Source organism: Budorcas taxicolor, chromosome 11 (genome assembly GCF_023091745.1).
Source record: "Budorcas taxicolor isolate Tak-1 chromosome 11, Takin1.1, whole genome shotgun sequence".
Classification (NCBI taxonomy): domain Eukaryota; kingdom Metazoa; phylum Chordata; class Mammalia; order Artiodactyla; family Bovidae; genus Budorcas; species Budorcas taxicolor.
This window is the reverse complement of record NC_068920.1, coordinates 133939514-133955449: the sequence shown is the minus strand read 5'-3', so window position 1 is coordinate 133955449 and position 15936 is coordinate 133939514. Positions and strand designations below refer to the sequence as shown.

The 15936-nt window shown below is 36.2% G+C and overlaps 1 protein-coding gene and 1 non-coding gene across 4 annotated transcripts in view; one reads left to right on the top strand and one right to left on the bottom strand.

The window, feature by feature from the left end:
- The window catches only part of NCOA1 (nuclear receptor coactivator 1), a 164786-nt gene that overhangs the window by 122373 nt on the left and 26477 nt on the right, over positions 1 to 15936 (top strand). For all 3 annotated transcript variants that reach the window (XM_052647980.1, XM_052647982.1, XM_052647981.1), the window contains 4 exons: positions 4645 to 4762; positions 6008 to 6176; positions 7166 to 7480; positions 13619 to 13720. In XM_052647980.1, the coding sequence (XP_052503940.1) occupies positions 4645 to 4762; positions 6008 to 6176; positions 7166 to 7480; positions 13619 to 13720 (704 nt within the window). The remainder of the gene's footprint in view (positions 1 to 4644; positions 4763 to 6007; positions 6177 to 7165; positions 7481 to 13618; positions 13721 to 15936) is intronic.
- Positions 7819 to 7890, bottom strand: TRNAC-ACA (transfer RNA cysteine (anticodon ACA)). The gene has a single exon. It is a non-coding gene; the product is annotated as a tRNA-Cys (tRNA).

The window sequence follows — 15936 nt, the reverse complement described above, 5'->3', positions numbered from 1 at the left end:
ATTTTGGGTGTAGAATAAAATAGATGGTAAATCTGTCACATTGAACCAAAAATGTTCCATAGATCTACTTATGTACAAGAAAACTAAGGTCCAAAGAAAGAAAACACACACACACACAGATAAAAACTTGCCCAAAGTTATCCAGTTAGTGTACACAGAACCAGGATTTAAATTTCAGCCTGCCTGGTTTCAAAACACATTGTTTATAGGCACACACACACACACACACACACACACACACACACACACACACACACATGCAGTGTGACCATGTGACTTAAGTAATTTTGTTAGAAATGTACTATAAGAGCACATTAAAAGAATTTAGGAAGATCTTGATCAAAACATATATAATGTGCTCTCTTAGCAGTACCTTCAAAACCTCTGCCATGTCTTTTTGTCCGTCTTCAAATTCCTATATTTTAAAGGTGGATTTGACTTTTGAAGTTTTGTGAAGTAATTTGGAGCCAAATTTGTTGATCCAAAAAGAATAATACTTGTTTAAAAATCAGAATCAAACTTAGATGTAGTTAGAAGTATTTTCTTGAAGGGCTTGTATACTAGATAAGACAGTTCTAGAAGAATTCCAAAAATATTTGAACACTGGCAACACTACTGAAGTGAATGAATGACCTCCTGCTCATTTTTTTGTTCTGTGAACATACACATTCTGAGGTTTAAAATTTTTTTTAATTTATTAATCTGTAATAAACTGAGTGTTGTATAACTAAAAATTAATGTTTCACATAAAACATTTTCAGTATTTAAAAAAATCCATTTTTAGTTCCCTGTTTTTGAGGTTGTGTTTAATGTGTTGTGACTATTGGTAGGCATGTTTTGCTACTGCAGGACTATAATTAATAATCTTACATAGTACAGATAGTTGACCACATCTAAGAGTATATCTGAACTGTAAATTCTGAACAGAATTGCTGGGTCAAAGCATAGATGGATTTTGCCAAATGGCCTTTCTTATGCCAGTTTACACCGTGATAATGTTCTTCTTTCTACACATCCTTTCTAATAGTTTGAATTATGCACTTTTTCATCTTTGCCAATCTGATGAGTTTTTAAAGTATCTCAGTGTAGTTTTAATATGTATTTCTTTTATTGTGAAATTAGGTTGATCACTTTCCAGTGCTTTTTTGTGACCTGTTATCTACTGGGTTATTCAGTTTTTATCTTACTGATTTATAGTTCTTTTTGTATAGTAGAGAAATTAGTCGAATAAAACACTAGCTGCTGTGCATAGTTAACAGCCAAATGTAACACGAAACTGAACCAGAATCTCTTTATCAACAGCTGAAGAAAATTAACTGTGAACATCAGAATCACTAGATGCTGAATCAACTCTTAGTGGAGCAAAATGTGCAAAAAGTCACTCTCTTGATTTAACAATGCTTTCTATTGAAGGAGAAGGAGTTTATAAATTTTTTAATAATATAAGGGTTTGTTTGTTTGTTTAACTGAAATCACTATGGCTAATGGGGATAAAAGATTTTATTTTAACCATATTTAAAATGGAGAAAATATGATGCTGAATCCTTTGCACAGATTATTAAAAAAAAAATTAACAACTTGATCAGGAGTCCCTAATAGCTTGTTTTCTACCCCCACATCAGCTGCTTCTCTCCAGCTGCTAAATCACTTCAGTCATGTCCGACTCTGCGACCCCATAGACGGCAGCCCACCAGGCTCCCCCGTCCTTGGGATTCTCCAAGCAGGAACACTGGAGTGGGTTGCCATTTCCTTCTCCAGTGCATGGAGTGGGGTGCCATTGCCTTCTCCAGCAGAGACTAGTAAACACAGTAATGTGTCCCTTTAAAAATCACTGTGCCTATCTTGTGTAACATATATACATACTTACTCAGGTTTGTAACAGAAACACAAACATGACCCAAAGTAGTAGGTTTATTCCCTGGATAAAGAGAGATAAATTGTGTATTTTGTAAAACATTCCAGCAAATTGAATTGTTTTTTTTAAAGAAGTCAGTTTCTAAAAGAAGTCCTAAAATGTTAAAGTGACTTTTAGAATAAAAAACAGCTGCTTTTAAGTATATAGCCTATGCAAACAAAACTTTTAATTGAATCAATGATTGATTGGGTTTTTTCCCCTAGTCACCAAATTTAGCACAATAATCTTACTTTATTTTGAAAATATTTTATCCAACTTGTTTTCGTAACCTTTTTTCCCCTCAAGACTACTGTGAGATACTATGTCCTGTTACTGAGTCAAATAAACTATTCTATGATACTAAGTCTAGATGGTAGACAGCCATGTAAATTTTCTTTGACTTTTAAATATAATGATTTTGTTTATGTTAGATTTCTAAAGTGGAATAAGACAGGAATTATTGTGTGGAGCAGAGCAAAGGGACAACTTCAGATAATCTTCTCTGACCAACTTTCTGATTGAGAAGAATTAAGTGATTACTTTCCCTTCACCTTTTATTGTTGTTGTTTGGTACTTTTTTGCTTTTTTTCCCCCAGAATCATACAGAATTTGATTTCTGAATCATTTGTCATGCTAGAGAAGACAAGTTTAATTGCAAACTATAATTTTTTGTATTTAGAAGTGAATGTGCGTTTATGTGCACTCCTATATTTCATTCATACTAAATATGAGTATATTTCAATATGTAGTCAAGTTAGATTAAGTGAGCCTAACATGTTTTAGGCAGTTAATAATTATCAGCATTAAATAAGTTGGAGGGGCATCCTTAAATCTACTTATCTCCATTCATTAAAATGAGGAATTCTACCTAATTGTATATTTTCGTAAGCCACTAAGGCATTTTTAGTTTTTGTTAGTTTACTAGGGCTGCCATAATAAGAAAATACCACAGACCAGTGACTTCAACAACAGACATTTATTTTCTCACAAGCTGAAGGCTGAAAGTTCAGGTTGAGGAGGGTCAGTAGGTCTGCTGTCTTCTGATGCCTCTCTCACTAGCTTGTAGATAGCTTTCTTCTTGCTGTCCTCATGGTCATCTCTCTGTCTGTGTCATCTGTGTCCTAATCACCTCTTCTTATAACACCAGTTACATTGAAGTGTTTGAAGAAGAGCCACCCTGACAATTCTTAATCACTTCACTCAAAGCCTTGTTGCCAAATATAATGACATTCTGAGGTACTAGAGGTTAGGGCTTCTACATATAAATTTTATTCCTTTTCAAGATTACAAATAGCCATCAGAAACATTAAAAGAAAATAAAGTAATCCTTAGTCTCACAACCTAAAATCTACTAAGAATATATAGCTTACCAGATTTTTTCTATTAATATATAGAAATTTTATAATATTCTGTTATAAGAATAGACTCATCCTGAACATAATGTATTGGATTATACTTTTTTCCTTTTTCATTTATCAGCATGTTATAAATATCTATACCATAATCCATTAATCAATGAATTTCTGGAATTTAGGTTCTTTACAGTTTTTTCCCTAATATAAGTAGTACAGAAGTAATCAAAGCTTTCAAAAAAATTGTACATACTACCGTCTTCCATTGTACTGTAGTGCTCTGCTTGGTTGTGCCCCATTCTTTGCAACCCCTGGGACTGTAGCTCACCAGGTTCTTCTGTCCATGACATTCTCCAGGCAAGAATACTAGAGTGGGTTGCCATTTCTACTCCAGAAGATCTTCCCGCCCCAAGGATCAAAGCTGCATCTCCTGTGTCTCTTGTATTGGCAGGCGAATTCTTTACCACTACACCGTAAAGCGTAATTCAACCTCTTTTTTTCATTTGTCATCATTATAGACAACAATTATCATACCATTATTGTACAGCTATATTCTCAGTTAACCACTGTAGAGTTTTGTCCATTTACTAAATGGCCCCAGTTTGCAGTGCACTTTAGCTTCTGATTCTGCCTTTTATAGAGCATAGTTTATCTTTTACTTGCATCTCTCAAACACTTCATGACAGTAGCACTGTCCCTACTTATAGCATATTATATGCTGGGAGGGATTGGGGGCAGGAGGAGAAGGGGACAACAGAGGATGAGATGGCTGGATGTCATCACCAACTCGATGCACATGAGTTTGGGTGAACTCCGGGAGATGGTGATGGACAGGGAGGCCTGGCGTGCTGCGATTCATGGGGTCACAAAGAGTCGGACACAACTGAGCGACTGAACTGAACAGGGTATAGACTGAAAGAGCAGTTAACTGAAATTGTTATGATCATCTTTAAAATCAGTAATTTCTGAAGAAGTTCTAAGTGATTCTCTTATGGTAATGTATAAAAACCTTTAACGTCACATTTTCTTTGCATTTATTTTGTTTACTTATTTATTTGGTTGTGCTGAGTCTTAGTTGTGGCATGTAGGGTCTAGTTCCCCAACCAGGAATCGAACCTGGGCTCCCCACATTGGGAGCATGGAGTCTTAGCCACTGGACAACCAAGGAAGTCCAGATTCTGTTTGATTCAAAGAACTTTTCTCACCCTTTCATTTACCTGTTATTATGTCACATTCTAGATAGAGTAAGTTTCTGAATAAGTGACCTTTGTATCATTGAGGTAGTATTTTATAGGGGAAATCTCACTCTACTATTTAATGTATTACTTCTGAAAAATATTATCATCTTATCTTCTGTTTTAATACATCCTGACTTCTTACCTTTCTTTCTTTAACCAGGATTACCTGAACTGGAACTAGAAGCAATTGATAACCAGTTTGGACAACCAGGAACTGGTGATCAGATTCCATGGGCAAATAATACAGTGACAGCTGTAAACCAGAATAAGCCAGAAGAGTGAGTAGTACGTTTTGTATATTATCAAGTAACAGATACCATCTTCTACAGCAAAGAACTGCTTTTCCCAAACTAGATTCCAGTTTGTATTGGTGTTTTATAGATATTAATGGAAGGTGAAGGTTTAATGAAAAGGATGGGGGAGGACACCAAATCAAACAGATTTATTTACTGCATGACTGAAAGACTAGTGTATATTTTAATTACCAAGAGATTGATATAGTATGCAGCTTTATTTTTCATCTCTTACTTTGCTTTGATTGATTACCGTAAAATTTCTGGGACTGGTAGATGAATTGGCCTCAGCACAACTCTATTGCTCTTGAGTTCTTAGTTGTATAATTATTTTGTCCAGCTTTTCTCTTTGTTTGGAGCAAGAATACATAAGAAGGGAAGATACTTTCTACATCTGCTTAGTATCCCCACTTGAGTAGAATTTGATTTCTTATTCCAACACATATAGTGTATCTCATATATAGCAACCAAAGGGTAACTAGGTAGCATTGAGTGTGAAGCCTTAATTATGACCTCTAGCCTTGTTTACCTTCCCCAAAGAAGAATCCTTATCATTATAGAAGTAGTATTAGTACTAGTGTAATTTTCTATATATCTTTAAGTTTTATGCATCAATTGATATCAATTGGATTAGACTATGTATTTCCTACATGTGATCAACAATTTGTTGGTTAACACTGAGTGTTGGTTACACTGAGCATTTTTCTACTTTGATTTCTTTTGTCATGTTATCAGCATGATTTGATCATCCTTGAAAGTTAAGTAATATATATAATATGTACTGTTTTTGTATGGTTCAATTATCAATAATTAATTGCACCTATAGAATATAAATAGAATAAATAGTATAAATTTTTAATTAGACTAAATGATTTTTTTTTTTTTAGTTTTTGGTTGATTTTTATTTTTTACTTCTATTAAAAATTATTTTCTCTTAACTATGTTTGGTTAATTTTTCAGGCTATTTCTGTAAGCTAACATGAAGAATGTAGAAACAAAGTTCAGTGATTGACAAAATAATTAAAAATATATTCAAGCTGCATACCAAATGTTCATAAATTTCTGCACATTAAGTATAGAAAATTTCATTGCATAAGAATTGGTTTTTAAAAAAATCTCGGCAATTTCCTAGAATAGATTTGCATATATGTGTATGTATATTTGTATTCTTAAGGTTGAATACTTATTTGGTATATCAGTCTTTATTTTTCTTATCTTTTGACTCTTCAGCCAGTGTATTAGTTCACAATTAGATGAACTTCTCTGTCCACCAACAACAGTCGAAGGAAGAAATGATGAGAAGGCCCTTCTTGAACAGCTGGTATCCTTCCTCAGTGGAAAAGATGAAACTGAACTAGCTGAACTAGACAGAGCTTTGGGAATTGACAAGCTTGTTCAGGTATTTACTACATTTGGCATTTTTTAGATGATGCAGCCCTGTAAAGCTAGAAAATTATTTTTAAGCAAGACCTTTCCATATGACTCTCACTGTATGGTAGCTATTTTATAATTTGCCTTTGTGAAAGTTATCAAAATACATAATAATTAAATAATGGGCCTTTAAAACAAAAAGCCTGTCATAATAATTACAGAGTTATAGCCTTTTACTATGGAACATAATCTTAGAAGCTCTCCCTAGAATAGAATCCAGATTTTATATTATTACTTCTTATTTTAGGACTTAATTTATCCTTCATTCATGCTAGACTTCAGCCTATATGTTCCATGACATTCCAACTTCCAGGTTAGTATTTTTGAGACTCTGTAGTTAAAAAATCAATTTAGTGCATCATGACCAGCATTTTTTTTAATGGATAGAATAATGTAGAATAAAGACTATCAGAATGCAGAAAAAGGGAAAGTTATGTTTTATGAAACTCTGTTATCAGTTACATACACAAACAGTAGGTCATAATTTAAATTATATTTCTTTCAATAAGTAACAGTCAAAAAGTTTGAAAGCCATAGCTCTATGACATTCTGTTAGGTCAGCTATGAATTTCTTTTCAAACAAGATAAAAGCATGAATTCTATATTTGACATAGAAAAATTAATCCCTCCTTTAGGAATCTACTTCTCATGGTAATCTATTCAGTTTAACATTTGTTGATTCTTAGGCTTTACAGTGAGGTTCTTTTCAAACCATTTAGCTTTATTTCATTGGTTTGGGGCCTTCATTTTAACCATATTTTCATCTCTCTTCACTGAGATTTTAAACATTAATCTATTACTCCATTTCAGAAGCAACTTTCATAAGTGATTCCTTTAAGTATTAATAGCAAACTTCTGGAGAGCTTCATATGATCTCAGATCCAAAATTGTATAGAGAAGCATGTCATTCATTGGCAGAAATGTATTTGTAAAATGTTCTGGCTTATTTTCTGACAGGGAGGTGGATTAGATGTATTATCGGAGAGATTTCCACCACAGCAAGCAACACCACCGTTGATGATGGAAGAAAGACCCAACCTTTATTCCCAGCCTTATTCTTCTCCTTCGCCTACTGCCAATCTCTCTAGCCCTTTCCAAGGCATGGTCAGGCAAAAACCTTCACTGGGGACTATGCCTGTTCAAGTAACACCTCCTCGAGGTGCTTTTTCACCTGGCATGGCCATGCAGCCCAGGCAGACGCTAAACAGACCTCCAGCTGCACCCAACCAACTTAGACTTCAACTTCAGCAACGATTGCAAGGACAACAGCAGGTGAGTACCCTTGTTCTACAGGTGATCCTTTTTAAAGGGATGTGCTAGTAGCTCTATGTAACAAGACAGCCCAAATGCTATTGGATGGACCAAAAGGTTGATGTGAGTTTTCCATAGGATGTTGTGGAAAAATTCAAATGAACTTTTTGGCCAACCCAATGCACTAAAGGTGTTAGGTCCACTCCCAGACCCTTTATGACACAAAAGTGAAGTGAAGTCGCTCAGTCGTGTCTGACTCTTTGCGACCCCATGGACTGTAGCCTACCAGGCTCCTCAGTCCATGGGATTTTCCAAGCAAGAGTACTGGAGTGGGTTGCCATTTCCTTCTCCAGGAAATCTTCCCAACCCAGGGATCGAACCTGGGTCTCCTGCATTGTAGGCAGACGCTTTACCATCTGAGCTACTAGGGAGGCCTTTATGACACAAAAAGTCATCCTTAGTCTGTTCTGATAAGAATAAGGAAGACTCATTCAATTAAAGACTGCTGGCTCATAACAAAGTCCTTTAACACCAAGAGTTTCAAAGCAATTTACTTCCATTTTTTGAGATAAAAAATATTTAGGATGAGCATCTTGTATAATTATTAAGTTAGTAATTTTGAAGCACAGCTTAATTTCTAAAGTAGAGCATCAAGAGATATTGCTGATAAATATTTTCTCTCATGACAAATAATGTGCAGGTGTAATGACATAAATATTTAGGACTGTATAAGCAGCAGTTATAAGGGTGATCATTAAGAACTAGAAACCCAAATAGCTAAAACTATCCTCTGGGAAATGGGACCGGAAATGTAGGTTGTTGCTTCTGTGGTTATTACTCTTTTGTATTTCTTTAGCCATATGTCTGTTTTGCTTTGGATTTTTAAGAAAGCATTTAAAGAAGTTCTCTGGAGCCTTACTAATAGAGGAAGGAAGAGAAGAAGGAGCTGACTTTATTAGAGCAGCAGCATGATAGAGTTAGCTCTGGTTTCAAGTGCTAGTTCTAACCTTACGCGAGGTGGGTCAGTAGTAAGATTATTTACCATATTAAAGCCTATGATTTCTCATCTTTAAAAAGAGTCTAATAAATAATTCCTTTACCTCTTAGGTGGTATGTGGATTAAATGAGATAACATTAATAGATGTTGTTATTTATCCGCTAAGTCACGTCCCACTCTTTTTCGACCCCATGGATCATAGCCCACCAGGCTCCTCTGTCCATGGGATTTTCCAGGCAAGAATACTGGAGTGGGTTGCCATTTCCTCCTCCAGAGTATCTTCCCAACCCAGGTCAAACTCAGGTCCCCTGCATTGTAGGCGGCAGACGGATTCTTTATCCCTGAGCCACCAGGGAAGCCATTAATGGATGTAGAGCTTGGATATAAAGCTCTTAACAGAGTGCTTGGCATGTAGTCCCATTTAGTAAATACTCGCTATTATTATGAAATTATATTCAATAAATACAACAAATAATATAGAATGTGCTTCCATACCACTTAAAAAGAGGAAGATGATGAAAGGGAGAAAGAAAGAGATGGCATAAGGTGAAAACCTTTTAATGATAGACTAAAAAGGAATAATTTTTAAATGTTAGTGTGAAATAAAGACACAAAGGGAAATTAAGGGAAGAGAAGGGGAAAAAGGGAAACAAAGCAAGGGTATAGTATTAATATGTTCTGAATATTACTTAAGATAAACTGTTTCTTGTTATACCTTGTCATTCAGCACTAGACAACACAAGAATAAGAAATACTTACTAGCTCCCCTGTATTTAATTTTTCACAGAACATGTTTATGGTGACTGTACCAGGTCCTGAGAGGAATGCAAAGAATAAAGAGATAGACGCAGTTTTCAGAGCTTGTCATCAGCCTGGGGTATTCAAAACTTACTCAGCCCTCTGTATCTTCAGGTTCCACATCTGCAGATTAAACCAACTGTGGTTCAGAAAGAGGTTTTTTGGTGTTTTTTTTTTTTTTAATTCTAGATGAGAAACAAAACTTTGTGGCAATAAAAACTGCTTGATAAAAGAATAAGCTTCCTTAAGGGAATCTTTGTCATGGCAATAATTTACATGGTGACTGAATCAGGATTCTCAGCCTCATCAGTATTAGTGTTTTGAAACTGGGTAATTCTTGTTAAGGGGGTGCTTCTGGTGCAGTGGGGGATGTTTAGCAGCATCCCTTGCCTCTACCCACCAGATACTAAGAGCCGCCCCTCCCCAAGTTGTGATAACCAAAAATGTCTTCACGTATTGCCAACTCTCCTTTATGGGGCAGAATACCCCTGGTTGAGAACTTCTTGACAAGATAATCATCTTTTAGGTTTACTGTAGGAGGACTTCTTGCTAAGGCATTGGAAAAAAAATCCATTCAGACAAAGTGACAGCAAGCTTGAATTGTGTGTGTGTGCACACACGTGTGCATTTTATACACATAGGCTGGGTTTGTGCTTTTCCACTGGCCACAAGCCCCACATACATCTCCTTTAGTAATACAACAAGCCTGCCAACGAAACCTTTATAGGCTTGCTTTTGAATTTGTGTTACCAGCTCTAACTATTATCAACCTCTCTCCTCCCCACTTGCTAACTAACAAAAATTAGGATTTCAGGGGAGATTACGGACATGCTGATCCTTTTAGGAGAACTTCCTTGGAAGAAGTTGCTGGAAAATGGGTAAAATTTTAGTAATCAGAAAGAAGAGACAGGTCAGAGTGAAATTGTTGTACACAATGTTAGGTTGTACACACAGATAGTCAAGGGAAGGGGAAAATAAGAGTTTTTCTGAGGGTAGGAATAGATCATTTTTATTTAACAGAAAGTGCTTGTAGATTGCTGCTTTTAGAACAATTCCTTCTACTTCTAAAAATTACCTATTTATTTTATAAGGTTTTGATTTATTTTTCTAAGGTTGTTTTTTCATTTTTATTACTTCTCATTTTTCCTCTGTCCCCAACCATTTCATTTTCACGTTATCTCACAACGCAAAGAATATATAAAGCTGTCAGTTTGGAATCCCAACTCCCACACTCCTGGAGATGTTACTTTTCTTCACCTGTTTTCATTCCCTGTGTCTTCGGTTTTTAGACTTGCAGTTCCTTCTGCCTTGAATTTACTCTACTACCCTCTTTGCCACCTGGCATTCTCATCTTTCAAGGTACCATTGAGCTCACTCTTGCTCTTGGTCCCTGCCTTCATGTCCTAGGCTAAGTTAGTTGCTGCCCCATGCTGCTGTACATCTCTCTATATATTCAGCCTAGAACTTCTGCATTGCACTGTTTTGTATTGACCTCAACAGGGAATTCCCAGAAAATAGAAATTTACTCACTTTTGTAGGCTTCAAACTTTATTTAGTGTCTTGCATATACCAAGTTTTTTGATAAATCTTTGTAAAACTAATGGTTAATTTAAACTTATGTCTAAGATCTGACATAAGTTTGAGTTTAAGAAGTATGTAGATTTTCAGACTTTTAAGAGCCTGTTTTAGAGACATAATATTGGTTATCTTTATTTTTGACGTGATTCTGAATGTTTTATCCTATTCCACAGTACCTGAAAGTTATAATTGTAATATTTATATTATATTGGGCTTCTCCCTCCAAGTCATTTTGTTTTCTAATCTCAGTTCAGTTCAGTTTAGTCGCTCAGTCATGTCCAACTCTTTGCGACCCCATGAATTATTGGAGTCAAAAAATGAATGAAACCAGAGTTAAGAATTGAGCTTGTTAAGAGAGGAGAGATTTAATCACTATTTACAGCTCTTTGGAGTCTCTTATAAAACTTTCAGAAACTTTCTAGTTTGTAAATATTAAATATTAAAATTTATTAAATGTGTTAAATATGAAGATATTAAAATATATTGATAGGTTGACTATAAGAAATTTATAAATTATAAAGTACTATATCAACACAAAACAAAGTTGATATTATTGTTATTATTATATCTCCCTTACCAGTTTATTCATATCAAGTTATTGGACAAGTAATCCTTGAAGCAGTAGATTGTTTATCAGGAAATACCCTTTCTAAGGATGCTTGTTTCGTTACCTGCTAAAGTTAAGGCATACCTCTGATATGGAATCCTGAGCCTGATATATAGACAGTATCTTTCAAACTAGTGTACCATAGAAGATTGTTCTAGGAAATAATAATAAATGGCTATATGTCAGAAAAAAAGTTCACAATAAGTGAATTGCATAGTTTATCCCCTCCTTGGAGCTCCACAATGTGCTTTAGCCAATTGAAGGCTCATAGAATTACTACACTAAAGAAATCTGTTTCACCTTGTGTAACCCATTATTTCCAATGCTTAATACAGCACAGCATGCTATTTTCCTGGCACATCTATTAATATCCTGCAGAACAATGTTCTTTAGAACACCAATTTGGGAAATGCTGGTCTAAAGTATAATTACTTCTTCTAGTTAAATAAATAGTCCATTTTCTCAGACCATTTGTTTCTTACATAATTCTCTCCAGCTAATGAAATCACACTGGATTTTTCCCAAATATGTGCCCATCAGACAGGTACCCTCCAAGTCAGAAGTACCTCAACTTTTCCATTCATCTTCCAGACCTTTAGAGAGTGTTCCCTATGTATATGTACTTTTTTACTCACAACCCTTTAAGACCAAGGCTGATGTTTCTTTTTTCTCCATTATTGCACATGTCTGAAATAACTAAATATTAATGAGTTTTTAAAAGCATGATATAAAATAGATAACCAACAAAGACCTACTGTATAGCGCATGCAACTTGTTATGTGGCAGCCTGGATGTGAGGGGAGTTTGGGGGATATATAGGTATGGCTGAATCCCTTTACTATTCACATAAAACTGTCACAGCATTGTTAATTGACTATCAGTTAACTTCAGTCACTCAGTCATGTCTGACTCTTTGCAACACCGTGGACTGCAGCACACCAGGCCTTCTTGTCCATCACCAACTCCCGGAGCCTACTCAAACTCATGTCCATCGCGTCCATGATGCCATCCAACCATCTCATCCTCTGTTGTCCCCTTCTCCTCCCACCTTCAAACTTTCCCAGCATCAGGGTCTTTTCCAATGAGTCGGTTATCAGGTGGCCCAAAGTACTGGAGTGTCAGCTTCAGCATCAGTCCTTCCAGTGAATATTCAGGACTGATTTCCCTGATTTTCCTGGTTGGATCTCCTTGCAGTCCAAGGGACTCTCAAGAGTCTTCTCCAACACCACAGTTCAAAAGCATCAGTTCTTCAGCGCTCAGCTTTCTTTATAAGTCTAGCTCTCGTATCCATACTTGACTACTGGAAAAAACCATAGCTTTGACTAGATGGACCTTTGTTGGTAAAGTAATGTCTCTACTTTTTAATATGGTGTCTAGGTTGGTCATACCTTTTCTTCCAAGGAGCAAGCATCTTTTAATTTCATGACTGCAGTCACCATCTGCAGTGATTTTGAAGCCCCCCCAAAACTGACTATACCCCAACACAAGATAAAGAGTTTTTAAAATTACAAAAAGATAGCATGATAAACGTATTTGTGTGCATATATATATATGTATAAACACTGCAGAACACTAAATATGGCAGAGCATAAAATATTACATAAAATATAATATATGCATATAGGCATATGTGCATGTACATACATGTGTGTACTTGTATATATATTTATGTGGTGTGTGGATTCTACTTTTAAATGCTCTGCCATATTTAGAGTTCTGTAGGAAAAGGCAATGGCACCCCACTCCAGTACTCTTGCCTGGAAAATCCCGTGGACGGAGGAGCCTGGTGGGCTGCAGTCCATGGGGTTGCTAAGAGTTGGACACGACTGAGCGACTTCACTTTCACTTTTCACTCTCATGCATTGGAGAAGGAAATGGCAACCCACTCCAGTGTTCTTGCCTGGCGAATCCCAGGGACGGTGGAGCCTGGTGGGCTGCCGTCTATGGGATCGCACAGAGTCGGACACGACCAAAGCAATTTAGCAGCAGCAGCAGCAGCAGACAGAAAGTATTTGATAAATGTTAGGAATTGCCACCTTTTGGCAAATGTGGGAAATAATCTTACTAAACTTGCAATACTAAAACCTCTTAATAATTAATAAAAAGTTTATGTTACTCTAAAGGGCCATGCTATATGTTTGTATGTAGAAGTTTATCTCACTGTTCTATTTTTCTCTAGTTGATACACCAAAATCGGCAAGCTATCTTGAACCAATTTGCAGCAAATGCTCCTGTTGGCATCAATATGAGATCAGGCATGCAGCAGCAAATTACACCTCAGGTAATGTGAGAAAACCAGGCATTGTTAGTACTTCTCTAACCCAAGTTGTGTTTCTTAGAGTGTTGACTTAGGTGTTTTTGAAATGGTCTGTGAACTTATCTCTTAATGATGTTTGTACTGTAGCTTTCTTTTAGAATGAATTTATAATCAGCTTTTGATACCCCCTACTGATATTTGATCTAAAGCTGAGGATTCTTTGTTTCGTTTTATTGTTATTGTTGTCATTGCTATTAGATATCAGATGACTAAGTAGAAAACTCTTATTGCTGTTCTGAATAGTATCAGTAATAAGAAGCCAAGGATATGAAACTGTGTGCACAGTACCTGAAACCTGATCAAAACCCAGTCACATTGCTTAGTGATCTTAACTGCCTTGTGTTCTCTGTTGAGTCTGAGCATCATCATTTTCCATTTTTGTTTTAACAATCCTGTGGGTGAGCTCATAGCCATTGAAATGAAACATAAAAAGAACCAGGTAGCCTTCTAAGTGTGATATAGTCTTTCCTCCTTATTTCTGCACATACTTTAATATTTTTGCTTCAACCACTTTTTTTTTTTGGCCGCACCATGTGGCTTGTGGGATCTTAGTTCTCCAGGGATTGAACTTGGGCCCACAGTAGTGAAAACACTTAGTCCCAGCCACTGGACCACCAGGGAATTCCCTCAACCACTTTTTTTTTTAATTTCCCAACCAAGAACTCAAAAATTAGGGAGATGAGGTATTTTAGAAAGGATTCAGACAAATTTTTCTCCATAAAATGGACCTAGTTGGATTGAGGGCAAATACTAACCAAAAGGATAAATATTGATAGAAGCTCCTGTTAAGCAGCAGATATTGGCATCTCCATGGATCCAGACTTGGGTTTCTTTGCCTTAAAAGTCTCAGTGGTTAGTTAATGCAAGGGGAAATCGGTTATAAGGAAACAAAACCCCACTGTTGGAATTCACATAAAGACAACTTATGTTAAGAAGTCATATGTCAGTTTCTCCCATATTGGGCTACTTCTGGTTGGCAAGTTTCATTTTTATGAAGCTGTATGCTTTAATCAGCTCCTCGACCTGAATGGACATTTTCTGAGGAAAGATTTGTTGACATGCCATGTTGCTTCGCAAGGTAGCCCAAACTGCTACTGCTACCGCTACTGCTCAGTTGCCTCGGTCGTATCCGACTCTGTGTGACCCCAGAGATGGCAACCCACCAGGCTCCCCCATCCCTGGGATTCTCCAGGCAAGAACACTGGAGTGGGTTGCCATTTCCTTCTCCAGTGCATGAAAGTGAATAGTGAAAGTGAAGTCGCTCAGTCGTGTCCGACTCCTAGCGACTCCATGGACTGCAGCCTACCAGGCTCCTCTGTCCATGGGATTTTCCAGGCAAGAGTACTGGAGTGGGGTGCTGTTGCCTTCTCCGAAGGTAGCCCAAAAGGAGACTTCAAACTAATTGTACCACTTCTTTCATCATTCATAATATTATAGCTATTAAAACATTTACTCTAATGCCTGGAGTAGTCTCATACTACAACAATGCTATAAAATACCAGGGTTCATTTATTTCTGCGTATTATTTTGTTTCTAATTAAAGATTTTCTTTTTAAGTGACTATTTGTTTGGCCTTGGATCCTAGATTTCTGATTCTTCCTTTTCTAATGGTATTTGTAAGGTTTTCCTAATTGTAAAGATAATGTACATTCATTATAGATAATTTGGAAAACACATAAAAGTATAATGAAAATTGAAATCATCTATAATCACATATTATTCATTTAAGTTAAGTGGAATAAATGATCTCCATGAGAAAAGAGAAAACTAATATCCTCCATACTAGAAACGTGGTAAATTTTGTGGAAATGAAAAGAAGTCCCCTAGTAACCTAATGCCAGATAAGATAGAAATCAGCAAGCACATTTTCTCTCTCTTCTCTGTGGTCTTCGTGTTTCTCTTAACTGGTTTCATGACCTATATTATAGTATTAACCAATATATGTTTTCTTTGACTTTTCTCAGTCCTGTTTGACTTTAATATGTAAAATGTACTTAATTCATTTTCTCTCCTGGGAATGTTATTTAAGAGGTTTTTGTCCTTTTTCTGTTTTAGTTTGCCTTGTACACTGATAATTGCTGCATATTCTGTTGCTCCAAGCTAGTAGGCTTTATCCTGTAAGCTTTCCAAGGTAAGGGGTAATCATAATAATATTAATAAGCGAAGATTTTTTTTCTCTC